The 13,578-nt window shown below is 47.9% G+C and overlaps 1 protein-coding gene across 1 annotated transcript; it reads left to right on the top strand.

The window, feature by feature from the left end:
* The first annotated feature begins 215 nt into the window (after nt 1-215).
* Nucleotides 216-7,634, top strand: dact1 (dishevelled-binding antagonist of beta-catenin 1). The gene is made up of 4 exons (XM_048270715.1): nt 216-913; nt 2,963-3,092; nt 4,446-4,601; nt 5,642-7,634. Exons 1-4 carry the CDS (start codon nt 563-565, stop codon nt 7,627-7,629), a joined length of 2,625 nt encoding a protein of 874 aa, XP_048126672.1. The 5' UTR covers nt 216-562; the 3' UTR covers nt 7,630-7,634.
* The last annotated feature ends 5,944 nt before the right edge of the window (nt 7,635-13,578 follow it).

The following is a 13,578-nucleotide window of genomic DNA, read 5'->3' as shown; positions in this document are numbered from 1 at the left end:
ATAAGAGGCCAAATTCATTTTCACCTTTTCATTTTTACTGTGTGCGTGTGTGCGTGTGTGTGTGTGTGTGGTGTTAGGAAGAGAGAGAGAGAGAGAGACAGAGACAGAGAGAGAGACGGACACTAGGACCCTGAAAGTCGTCCACTGGTGAGTTTCCAGCAGGAGGTTGACTTAGCGCAGCGCTTCAGTCTCAACCAGACGCTACTAACCTCTGAAGGTGCGGGGCCAATGCTGTTTCTCTGGGGCACAAATATTAAATCATTTTTGTTTGTCTTATTCTGTACAAACTAAGTGTTTGTGCTATATGTATTTTTTTAGTGCGGCTTTATGTAACCGGAAGGATTGTTTTTTGACTTGAAGTGGACATTTGACCATGATAGTCTGTAAAGTTATGGATAAAGACCATCGGAGAGGATACAGTTTAACATTGTGAAGAACGCACAGTCGCAATTGGGACTCAGATTGCTTTGCTTATTCAGTATTCATTTTGCTTTTTGTAATATTTACTTGGTTGCATGGTTTCCAAAAAGTTCCAACCCAATGATATAGGCACAAAATTCTGATGCTTTCGGATACAATGAAGCAAACGGTTGCTTTGGCAGAGATGCTGGGCGCTAAGGACTGCACTCTGTCGCGGGACAGAAAGGAATTTGATCTACGGTCCAGGGAACGGATGGAAGGAGAGATGGATCGCGTGCGAACCCGGGAGAGACTGGAAGCGACTATTGCGGGAATAGGAGAACTGGAGTACTTAAGACAGCGTCAGGAATTGTTGGTCCGTAGTGTTTTAAGTTACACGGACAGTGCTTCTGCAACGAGTGAGGATAAAGTCTGTCACGTGCCGGAGGAGAATTATTTGAATAATGAAGAAAAACTTTTGGAGGAAAATATCTTATTGCTGAGAAAACAGCTGGTACGTAGGATGTGCACAAAGTGCAGTTCATTTTCTGTCTTATTCGGTTTGTTGAGAATGTTGCACAGATATCCAGTTGTCTTACAAAGAAAAAAGTTTGACTGACTCGCTAGGCCTATAGAGGTCCTCTAGATGGTCAAAGTTTCTGTCAAGAAATGCATTACAATGACTGTCACTTGTAATGCACTGAGGCAACACAGACAACGGATCTATAAAACAGCCCTGCATTGTAATGTAAACCCATGAGATCATCGCCTTTTGTGCTCAGTGTAGCCTACCTCGTGTAGCCTATCTATTAATAAATTAATCGCCTTGAGTGAAATGCACTGTGTGGAATTGTAGCCTGGGACTTATGTAGGCTACAATAGGTTTTACCATACCCTTACCAACAATTTCAGGCAAAGTCAGTTATCCTGGTGTAGGCAAATACAGGACGAGACGAGGCACAGCCTGGAGGACTTCTAAAACAATCATGAGTATTGCAGGATAAAGATTAGAGGGTATACGACGGCTATTTAAATCAAACTTCCTGAAGCGCCTCGGAAATTCCTTCTGTACTATTGCCGTCTACAAGGGGGTCTGGCCGCTTGAATGAGATTTGTTGATGAGTTACAATGAACGCGGCGACTGAAATTAACTTTTACAAGCAGATCCCCTACCCCCTGCTGATGTTAAAGGATGCCGCCGGTAATAGCCTGGTTGTTTGAGATTAAAATTAGCCAAATCAGTCAAAACACACCTGGCGTTAATTTGGGAAAATGTCTCAAAATCAACTATTGTCCCTGGCAAATAGTTTAGGAAAAAATCTATCCCCTTATAAGATTTGACTTCAAGTGGTTTACACACTGCATTGGTTGGAATGGTTTATATTGTTCTTGCAAGGAATCTCCCTTCCAACCACACAAGATTTTCTGTCTTTAAACCACACATTTGTACCTAAACAGGGCTATGCTTAAATAACAAATGCTCATCCAGTATTTCGAGGTCCCATATGGGCCTGGTTGTGAAGAATCCCTGTAAATTTGAGAGTCTAGAGTTCCTCTCACAAGTAACTAGTTGATTCTCTCAGCTCCCCCCCCTCTCACACACACACACACACATTCTCCACCAGTCTGAGCAAGGCCCAGTTATGTTCCTCTGGACATCATACCAGAAAGCCCTCACAGAACTCTAAAATAGAGCCCCCTCCATCCCTCTCAATCTGTAGGCCCTGGTCGATCAGTGGGGATCTGGGGTTAATTTGATGCCATTTCAAAATAACCATCGGCCCTCTTCTGCAAATGGTACTCTGTGTAAAAATGGTCTCTGAAGCCCAGGCATTGCTGGGAGGCCAGAGGCACATTAATCACCTCTCAGCCTCCTGTCAGGCGCACGTTTTTTTTTTCTTTCTTTTTTTTTTTTATGGGGGGGGGGGGGGGGGGGGCTGCCAGTCTGCAGCAAGTAAGCAGGGGAAGGGAAGGAAAGCCGAGGCTCGATATAGCCCAGGAATCTGCGTTGTATTACTGTTCCTGTCAGCAAATGGCCAACCGTAATGCCCAAGTGGATCATTCAGATAACTGGCCATTTTGAAGCGGAGCGTTCAATCCAAGGCTGCCACTGCTTGCATTTTTGCCCGTCTGATGCGTGGGCCACACTTTAATTTGGAATGCACCACATGAACTGGGTGTTGTCAGATGCGTACCATTCCACATAACATGCGTGTCTTGGGGGTATTTTCTGCTTCTACCAGGCGAGACTTCTAATTCAGTCCATTACTCTAATCTAGTGCTGTGGCTTATAAGCACGGCCTGTCCATTAGGATTGCGAAAGGCCCCTTGTTAAATTGATTTGGCCAACAACTCCAGCAGAGACTAATTACCTTAAACAAGTTTCCAATTATAGTTAATTAATGGGGGCACTGTATGCACTGTTAGACTAGTGTAAATATGATGTCACTGTTTGTCCTCCTTGTGTTATTGTGACGAGTACCTGTGTTTGTTGGTTTGTTGTTTGGGGATTGCTGTATGCATTGCGTTTGTCTCTAACAGTCTCTGATTTCCATCCTTGCAGAACTGCTTGAGAAGGAGAGACGCTGGTCTGATCACGCAGCTGCAGGAGCTGGACAGACAAATCAGTGACCTGCGCCTGGACACCAAGCCGTCACACGACCACGTGGAAACCGACAGCCGGCCCAGCTCAGGTTGGTGCCTTGCCTTGCGTTCTTCCCCTTTGACCCTGGTTTTTCTCTGCAATCGATCGATTTCCTGCATGTCTAGTCCAGGATTAGTCAGTCTGGAACTCTCCATGGAGGATCTCTTTATTTTTTCCAAAAGTAAACTAGCATGGGATTAGTGCAGTGATACTTGCAGTGGGAAGACCAGACCATACCTAGATTATTAACAGTGTGGAGTCAGAGGAAAATAAACCACAATGAGTCTCCATTGTGCCTGTCCAAGACACAATGCATAGCCCCTTTGTTCAGTAAAGATGCGGTAGCATTTGCAGTGCCTAGTTCAGCCTGAAAACATCAGATCTATGGTCTTTGGTAATGCCATTCTGGGATTTTCTGCATTGACCAACAAAACACTGTTACACATCTGCACATTGACTTTGACACCTCTGATTGCTCTCAGGACTTCCACCCCCTAGCGTTTTATGGACAGTTTACCAAATGTGGTACAGTTTTCCACAAATAACACAGATGACATGTAAAACAGGCTCATATAGTCCAAAACAACAGCCGCGCCACAATGATAAAATGCTTAAGTATGTGCACACGGTATATCCGCTAGTCATTATCTCAGTTGGAGCCTGCTTACCCACTCTGTTGGAGAACTAATTTGGTAATTTGAACAGCCTGGGCTCTGTGCAAGAGATATGGCTGCTCTCCCCTAGTGACTTGTATACATTCCAAATACAAGAGGTCACTCTGCAAGGGTAATATACCTCATCTGACTACATTCTTTGTTGTAGTGTAGAAGGCTTTTATAAAACAGGGGTGGGATGGTATTTTTCATTCGTTTCAAACATCTGGGCTGGGTGTTTTTCTTTTTTTTTTCACTCAATTTAAATTGTCTTTAAAAACAAATCACATGTTGGTGGAGGTCTACGCAGACAGTGTGCTAATCGGAAGAAGAAGATATGCGTCATCCGGAAGCCATTATCTCTCTTTTCCCCGGAAGGATTTTGGGAAATTGTACCACGCTGTCTGCTGGGATGTTAGAGTGCTAAGTTACGCCACAAATGATGGAACTCGTATCCCGTGATCCCACCCCATCCACCTCCAATGCAGGCTCCTCTAAAAGGGCTCCCATTTTTTTTTTTTTGCTAGCTGCATTCTTTTAATAGCTCTGCCTGTCACGTTGTAAATTGTTGGGGGACGACAGCTCACCCCCTTCCCTCCAATGGCAGGGTGCAAATTCATTGTGCTAAAAAATCTTCCTCCCTGTCTTTCCCCTTCCTCTTACCCCACACCCACACCCCACCCCATCTCACCCCACCCTTGGCACCCCCCCCCCCCCACCTCACCCCCAATCCATCCATCCCCCACCAGGCTTTTACGAGCTGAGTGACGGAGCGTCAGGATCCCTCTCCAACTCCTCCAACTCGGTCTTCAGCGAGTGTTTGTCCAGCTGCCATTCCGGCACCTGCTTCTGCAGTCCTCTCGACACATCGCTGTGTGCCTCTGAGGGACGGCCCAAATCTGCAGGTGAGAGAGCAAGACCCCCAACACCATCCCCTAGCCCTCAACACTCACACACACACATACACAAACACACACACACACACACACACACACACACACACACACACACACACACACACACACACACACACACACACACACACACACACACACACACATGGCTCTACAGCTTTGCTGAGACCAGGGTGGGTTATGGGGGAATGGGCAGGAATTTGGGGGAGCTGAGGGTGGGTGTGGGGGCAATGGGACGTTTCCTTAGTGGCTCAAATGGAGACTCTTGTGAGAAATAGAGTAGAGAATAGTCTAGAATGAATAGAGACCCATTTTGCCTGTCTAGTTCTGTAAATGTTGATCACTCTCTATCTCTATGTTTCTTTTCTGTTCGTGTCTTGGAGAGAGACCAGACCACTGAAAACACACACACACACACACACACACACACACACACACAAACTTATGTGAATGAGCAAATTCACTGACACGGTTCATCTCCCACCTGGTGGTAAACTGCAGTCTCGTCAGTACCGGGTGTCTGTTTGTTCTGTGTTGTTGCTTTTGGCGGAACCCTATTTTGACAACAGACACATTTGGGGCCGCAAGACAAACAGCGAAGTGAATAGATTATGGGAAGTGGCCCAAACTTTGGCCACAGGAGCAGTTTCACAGTCTTGCAGATGACTCTCTCAGCCACACCTATGATAAGATAACAAAAGGCTCATTAGCACAAGAAATAACAGCAGGCCTCACACGCTGACTGTACCTAGAGGCTGGAGAGCCTCACGTAAATACCAATCATTGCTAATGAGCTTCCCAGTTAATCACGTAAAGATCTCTGTGTTTGTTTGCCAAAACTTAACGTGCAGGAAGGACGTAAAGGAGTAAATGTCATTCTGACTGTGTCATTGTTTTTACTTATGGCCTGCTCTGGCTGTTTTTTTAGTGTTGTCATTAGTAACAGATGTGATATTGTAGATGTGACTGAAGACAGTTCCAAGCTATTGGCTCATTCCTTAATGTGTTCTTTTCATTGGTTCTCTCCTCAGATGAGGGTGGCTGTACAGAGTGTGAGGGCCAATGCGAGGACCAACATTCCGGAACAGTCCGCAGGTCCCTCTCTGCTCCATACTCCCCGTCCCTGGATGATGGCCAGGGCAAGTACCACTGCGATCTGATTGCGAAGAACGGCAACGATGTCTACCGGTACCCTAGTCCCCTTCATGCTGTCGCCGTGCAGAGCCCCATCTATTTCCAGTCACTGACCAACCAGCTTAAGGACGAGGTGGGCCTAACGAAAGCATGCGACGTGTTGGGGGAGGGGGGGCAGAAACCAGAGCAGCCCCTGGTGCCCCAGAGTACCTCCTGGCCTGCCCCAAACGTCCCCTCCAACAAAAAACTGGACAGCTACATCTTCGGGCTACTGCAGAGGAGGGCCCAGCCAATGAGGCCTAACAAGCCTCGGACGAGCATCAACACAGACCCTTCCAAGAGCATCCTGCGGCAGGCCAGCCTCTGCGTTCGGCAGGCTACTGGCCAGGCCCCCGGGTGGACCCCCGAGGTCAAGCCGAACTGGCAGGCATGCTTACCGAGCGGGAGTGTGGCTAGCACTGATGCTAATGCTAATGTAGCATCTCCTCAGAGACAGTGGTCAGTAGAGGCCAAGGGCGAGCTCTCGGAAAACAATATGGCGTCTGTGACGTCCCAAATGCCCGTGTCCCAGCCTCAGAATGGATATATAATCACCCAGGACATTAACAGCAACAGTTTGTTGAAAAAGAAAGCCCCCGCATCTGGAAAGGGTCAACCATTACTGCCTAGCTTGTCAAAAGACAGTGAGGACATTGGCAGTCCTAGTGCGGTCTTGTCCCCTAAACACGCAATGCATCTTTACTCTCCTGCAATAGAGGACAGAAAATCCGCAGCACAGGCTGTCAAAACGACTACCCCAAAGAAAACTCCCAAATCATCTTCCCTGGTTTCCGCTGCTGTTGCGGTGTCTTTGAGAGACGATAGGTCAACGCTGGAGAGAGTGAGTCTGGGATCGTCCTCTCAGAGCCAGGATGAGGGGAGCCAGATGGTCAGCGCTGAGTATATCCCTGCTCAGAAACAGGCTGTGAAGCTTCGCAAAGGGGGCGGCAAGAACGTCAAGATCGTCAAAGTCAAGAGCGCCGCCACGTCCACATCCAAGTCTCGCCCCCACGCCGAGCCGACGTCAGACGCCGCGGCTCCGACAGCTGCGCAGGGTGCGCCCAGGGAGCGGCATCGAAGTGGATCCAAGAAGCCTCGTCATGTCGAGGACCCCCACCATGTCCACACCCACCGATCTTCGAGGAAAGCCGGCTCCTCTTCCTCCAGGGCCAAGAGAATCCCGGCCTCCATTCCCGAGGGTCGTATCCTGGACAAGCACGTGGTGTCCACGCACCGGTCCGTCTCGTCCCGGCACCACACCGGTCACCATGGCGGTCACCACCACGGGCACCACGGGCACCACCGCGAGGCCGTCGTGGTGGCGAAGCCCAAACACAAACGCAACGACTACCGCCGCCTGCGCGCCATCGCCGAGGTGCCGTACGACGAGGCGTTCCGGCGGGCACACCGGCGGCAGAAGCGCGAGCTGCTCAGCCAGATGGCCAACACCATGTACCTGCCGTCCAACGCGCCCTTCACCAGCCCCTACGCCTACGTGGGCAGCGACTCGGAGTACTCGGCCGAGTGCGCCTCGCTCTTCCACTCCACCATCCTGGACACGAGCGAGGACGAACGCAGCAACTACACCACCAACTGCTTCGGCGACAGCGAGTCCAGCAACAGCGAGGCCGAGTACGTGGACGAAAGCACCAGCAGCAGCGACTCGGAGGAGAGCGGAGGGGCCAACTGGCCGCAGTTTTCCCAGGGGGCCTCGGGGGCCGTGCACCCACAGGAGATGACCGCCGCGCAGGCCAAGGCCTTCGTCAAGATCAAGGCCTCACACAACCTGAAGAAGAGGATCCTGCGGTTCCGCTCGGGTTCTCTGAAGCTCATGACCACCGTTTGAGCGGAACTGGGGGGGGGGGACTATACGGACAGAGAACTTTGAGGAGGGGGTGGGGCAGAGGGGGCGGGGGAGGAGGAGGAGGAGGTGGGGAGCGCGTTGTTCACAGCGATGCAGCCAATCAAATTGGTCTTTGTCTTCGTCTTGACCCAATCAAGTGCCTAGGCGCGTTCAGACGCACTCCTCAGTCGTGTCCTTAGTCCTTTTGAAAAGGGGAGTAAAGTGGGATTATACTTCCTTTTCCCCTACAGACTCACTCTCCCTGCACTTTGTTGACCATTTTGACAATTGGAAAAAGCATCTGAGTTGCCCTATTATTTTATGTAGCCATTTTGTTTTGTATTTATTCTGGACTTGCTGTAGCACATTGACATGGCAGAGAAAAAAAAAACTGTAAATGCACACAATGGACGTTTACTTAAAAAGAGAGAAAAGAATATATTTAAAACTTAATATATTTGTTTTGTCATACATCAATTGGAGCAGGAGGTATGATTTCATGAACAACTGAAGCAGTTTGTCAACAGTGAAAAATAAGAAACCATGTGATGAAACTAAGTCGGATCTTTTAAAGCGAGTTCACCTGCTGATGATAATATAGGGCTTTTGTTATATGCACATACTGTACAATATGCATGGGCAACAGCTTTACCCCTTTATGTTGTTGATGTGGATTAGCTGTACATTGCAATGATTGTAAATACAATGTGTATGTATGTATGTATGTATGTATGTATGTTTGTATGTATGTCAATTCTCGTGTCTTAATCTTTTTATGCTTCATTAAATATCTGCTTTAAAACCATTTCAAATGTTGGTTGTTACTCTAGTTAATGGGTGCTGTCATTTTAGTTCAATAGGCAGATTGCATTGACATTCAGGACTTTCAGAGGACAATAGAATGTGCCATTGTGTCACCTCTGTGGTGAGTGTAAGAGATGGGGGTTCAGTCGGAGTTTACATAGTTTCACAAGTAAAGTGAGTCAAGTTATTTGATGAGAGGGGGAATTCTGAAGACTATTTTCCTCCTAAACACATCTGTGGTCCCTCCGTTCCCAGAACTTCACATGACCACTTAAGTAATTGTAGTTCACATTTTAAACCACAATAATTTGGAAAAGTTGATTTTTATCTGACTTTTTAAGTGCATCATGTGGACCAGTTCATGAATCATTATGAAGCTTGCAGATTTATGTTTACTCTTTTTTTTCGTTAACTGTCTTCTTGTGTATTTGGTGATTCACCCTGGCTAGACCAGATACACGTCTCTTACTGGCTTTAAAGGTTTGCTTGGTAACAAAGAACAGATGAGTCCACATTTCCCAAGAACTTGAGAAGCTCCCCCGTAGAACTTTGGGAGATGTCTTCCTGTTTGAAGTCAAGACACTGAGACAGCTCACTTCTCAAACACACATGTTAGACTGTCACCGAACTGCTTAAAGACCCTTCTAGAAGAAGGGTATCAGGATCACACAGAGGCTTACACACACAAAGAGAGAGAGACAGACCTTCACACGTACACACGCTCAGACACTCAGGAGGAGCTTCAAACTGTCGCTCACACTCAAACGGTCTCCAAAATGTTTTCGCACCCAAACGCTAAAGAGCCGCGGCCACGTGCCTTAGTGTTTGCGCCACACTCTTTTAGTGGACTGGCTCTCTCTCTCTCTCTCTCTCTCTTCTCTCTCTCTCTCTCTCTCAGCCACAGGCACCCTCTCCTCACAGCCCCACTTTGTGTCAATACCCCAGTCAACAGCTGTGCTTCTCCCCCGTCCTGCCAGGCCTGGCGCCTGCCCCCACTAGGGCAGTTGAAGGAGGATGACATCTTCTCCACCAAGACGAGAAATTTCACTGTGAGGAATGGCACATAGAGGGCTAGCGAAAGAGAGAGAGAGAGAGAGAGAGAGAGAGAGAGAGAGAGAGAGAGAGAGAGAGAGAGAGACGGGGGCATGGAAAGTCCGAAAGTGACATTTAGAAAACCATTAACCTCAAGTTAATAACGCTGTCACATGGGGATTCTCGGAATCTAATTTGTCCAACAAAGAGCACCAATTGCTGGAGACAAAAGAAAGGCATGACACATTGTGAGTCGGCAAACCTCAAAGGCGAAACCAAGGTCAGCGGGGCATGTTCTAAACACAGCCAGGATAAATGTTTTAACTCGGAGGACATGGTGACTCTCTAAATATTTATATACAGTCTATCTATATCTATAGATAGACTGTGCACTATGCGTAGAGGCGACGTTCGGATCAGCGCCATCTCTCCATAATATTCTGACCTTTTTCACTGGCCCAAGTCCATCATGATGACTTTTAACTTTGAAGCGTTCTTTCCGTCCCCTTGTCAGCATCAAAAAAACGACATCCCCGGGGTTGGAGTTGGGCCATGCAGGAAAACACAACAGACTAGCTACTGTGTGACAACTGGATGAACTTCCAGCCACAATAAGAAAATGTGGTTGAAGGGACTTGATAGTATTGGTGTCAGACAAATGCCCTCAAGGGTCTGATATTTGTCATAACAGTGAGAAATGGAACTTGTGAAATTTGACAGAAATATATAGCTTAGTAAGTTTAGTGACCTTTATATGGCACAGACTGTGAAAACGCACCCACAACGTTGTCTTGGAATGTGACAGTAAGTTAGGGATATGTTCAAGAAATTGAAATAATCCAACTTTGTTCCTCAAAGGCGTGAATAGAGTGACACTGGCTTTTGCACAGAATCTTAATACTATTTGACGTTAAAAGTCAGAATAACCCTTAACTCAGCTGAAGGGAAGATGAGAGGGAATCTAAAATGTTGGCAGACGTTGCTGAGTAATTATTCAAACGCTGGGTTTGCCACGAGCAATTCAATATGCACACACACACACACACACACACACACACACGTTCATGTGATGACATGTGAAACAGTAGTGTTTGGGTGAAGCGTATGCTATGCCACCCGGCAGCGACCATGAGCACGAGCACTAAACATTGTGCAATTATGCGTACCACACTACGTAGCACAGCATGTTCCTTACAGGCAGTTCACTCCGGGTTCAGCCGTCAACAAAGTGTCAAATCAAAGCAGGATCCATTTTGTGGCTACGACCATAATTGCTCCTCAGTTTACTCACTTGAGAACTTATTCATCTGACAAAAACAATAATAGCAATAAAATTGGATTACGCAATCATACTAATGGAGGATAAAAGGGAAAGAAAAACGAGGATTATTTACACAAAAACATCTGTTTTGCGTAGCCATTCTGACACACTGAGGCTGTATATTTCCTCCCGGACATGACAACTGACAATGTTTACAGAGCCCTGCAGCAGTTGTTTAGCTCTATTTTTTTAATATACCAGTGGCGACAATTTATTGTGCTGTCCGACGTGTCTGACTTTCCGATCTCAAGTGTATAGCGCAGCAGAGACCAGTCACATTCCCTTGAGTTGGCACAGCCAACAATACAGTCCTATACTGGCTAGCGTTAGCCACGGAGCCTCATACCTCATTGTGCTGAGGGGACTTGAGTGATGGAGCAGGGGTGGGAGATTTGGCTCACATTTGTGCCAATGTGTGTGTGTGTGTGTGTGTGTGTGTGTGTGTGTGTGTGTGTGTGTGTGTGTGTGTGTGTGTGTGTGTGTGTATGTGTGAGTGTGTGAGGGGGTTGGAGGCCTCAAGGGGTGGTAGCTGTGGAACTCAAGGTCAGCGCTGCTCTCGTTAAAAAGTGTCCGGGAGACGGGCCAGAGACGTGAGGCCATCTCCGGCATCCCCGGCTTAGCCATGGTCCCGACGGTCCACTTCAGAACACTACACCGGGGCCTATGAGTCCCCTCCTGCATCATTCCTTACAGGCAACACCACAGGGAAGACATACACACACACACACACACACACACACACACACACACACACACACACACACACACACACACACACACACACACACACACACACACACACACACACACACACACACACACACAAAGGGACCTGGTCCACAGGTCAAACTGAGGCCAAGATGGCGAAAACCCCATGCCTGGACCACCAGTTGGGTGATCCAGCCGATGACCTCCCTCTGCCCTCAGCCACCCAACACCCACCCGTCCGTCTACTCCTGTCCCCAGGGCGAGCTGCTCTCTTCTGGGGGTGAGTATCCAGCAGAGCCCCCTAACTCACCCACCTGCAGAGGGGCTGAGATAGCCATCACTGGGACCTGTGGCATTGAGCTCCGTCTCTCACACACAGATAGAGAGACACACAGACCCTCAGATACACAGAAACTTCACCCATATGGAAAATGGGGAGCCATCCCTTCCCCAGCCTAATGAATTGTGAGTTGTTCTTTAACTCCATTGTTTCAGTATTGATTGGTAGAGTGTATGTCCTTTGTATGTTCTCTGTCTCTCTTCCTTACTTCTCCATTGTGTGTGTGTGTGTGTGTGTGTGTGTGGACAGGGGGGAGGGAGTGTAGAGATTCGGCCTCGAGAACGCTCCCAAAATCCACAGGGATGGTGGAACTCAGGCATGCTAGGACAGCCAACTGGTTGTGTTGTAGCAGTATTGGCAGATTTAAGGCTGCCTACCTGACCCCTCACTGCAGGGAGGTACACCAAGCCAGAGTGACGAGTTCCCTCAGCTGTCTGTCTCTCTCCCTCTCTTTCTCTCTCTCTCTCTCTCTCTTCCCTCTCTCTCTCTCTCCCATTTTTCTTTTTTAGCCTAGAGAGAGTGACACTCAGGCAGCCCCACATGCTACATCATAATCTCAAGTTGTCAGTGCTCCAAACAAAATATCAATACATGCTCAAAAGTAATTGGCTTGTCAAGCTGAAAAAAAAAAACATTTGGCATCAGAAGTTCTTTTAGATATTTTAAAAAATAAGTTGTAATGGAAATGAATCTGTTCTTTCTTCTGCGCAAACTTACATAGTCTTCCATGGCCTCTGACCGTAATTTACTTTGGTGATAATAAATCCTGACTGGCCATAATGAAAACATGCGTTTTCCCCTCCCTATTTGCTTTTACAATGAGGAGCCCTCTTAATGACAGTGTAGAGTGCTTTACAGCGATGACCTGGCCGTAAAAATAAAAGCCACAGGTTAGACGTGTCCTCGGCTGACTTTGGGGGAAGAAGATTATAGTGCTCCTTAAGAACAACGCTTGGCAGAGAGGATGGCAGACCAGCTCAGTTGCTGCTGCTTGCCAATAGAAGAAAGTCTGTGTCAGATATTTTCCAGAGGATTTATGATTTTATTCCTGGAGAATCAGATGTTTTCCACTCCAGTTCCCCACCTCCACCCCCCCCCCCTCGCTCCACCTCCTCCCCGGCCTCGCCCCACCTCTCTCTGTCCCAAAGCCGTATAGGGCAGAGGAAGAAGAATGGTGTCCCGTCCAGCTGTTGTCGCGTCTCTTGCATGTCCAACGGCTTCGCTGCTGAACTCGTGACTCCGGAGGCGCTGAGGGGCTGGACGAATCACCAATCATTGCAGGCCACAAGTGAGGTGAACGCCAAGTGGAGCTGGGGAGGATGTGGGGGAGGGTGATAACACCAGTGCTGGGCTGGTGCATCTGCTTGTGTGTGTGTGTGTGTGTGTGTGTGTGTGTGTGTGTGTGTGATGAGTGATGACAGACAAATAAAAGAGGATGTTCTAGCTAACGGTCACACTACCATCCTATAAAACACACACACACACACACACACACACACATAGCCCCCTCTCAACCTTGGCTATTGTTTGGCTGCTCCTTGAGAAGAAATCCCAGGCAGCGTCCCTCGTCCATCTTCAGATAAGTCTCAATGAGACTCTTGACATGTGGAGAGATCTTCCCAGGCCTAATGATACTGTGATTACCACTGTGTGTGTGTCATCAAGAGAGCAGTGTGAGAAAGGGTGGGTTTGTGTGTGAGTGTGTGTGTGTGTGTGTGTGTGTGTGTGTGTGTGTGTGTGTGTGTGT

This window comes from Alosa alosa, chromosome 19, assembly GCF_017589495.1.
Source record: "Alosa alosa isolate M-15738 ecotype Scorff River chromosome 19, AALO_Geno_1.1, whole genome shotgun sequence".
Lineage (NCBI taxonomy): Eukaryota > Metazoa > Chordata > Actinopteri > Clupeiformes > Clupeidae > Alosa > Alosa alosa.
The sequence above is the reverse complement of the archived record's forward strand: the minus strand, read 5'-3'. Positions and strand labels throughout refer to the sequence as shown.

What these genes read in the sequence shown, in the direction of transcription:
- dact1 (XM_048270715.1), top strand. Translation starts at nt 563, where the DNA reads ATGCTTTCGGATACAATGAAGCAAACGGTTGCTTTGGCAGAGATGCTG. An exon ending in TATTGCTGAGAAAACAGCTG is followed by an intron (nt 914 to 2,962) that starts GTACGTAGGATG and finishes CCATCCTTGCAG; the next exon opens with AACTGCTTGAGAAGGAGAGA. An exon ending in GGGACGGCCCAAATCTGCAG is followed by an intron (nt 4,602 to 5,641) that starts GTGAGAGAGCAA and finishes TTCTCTCCTCAG; the next exon opens with ATGAGGGTGGCTGTACAGAG.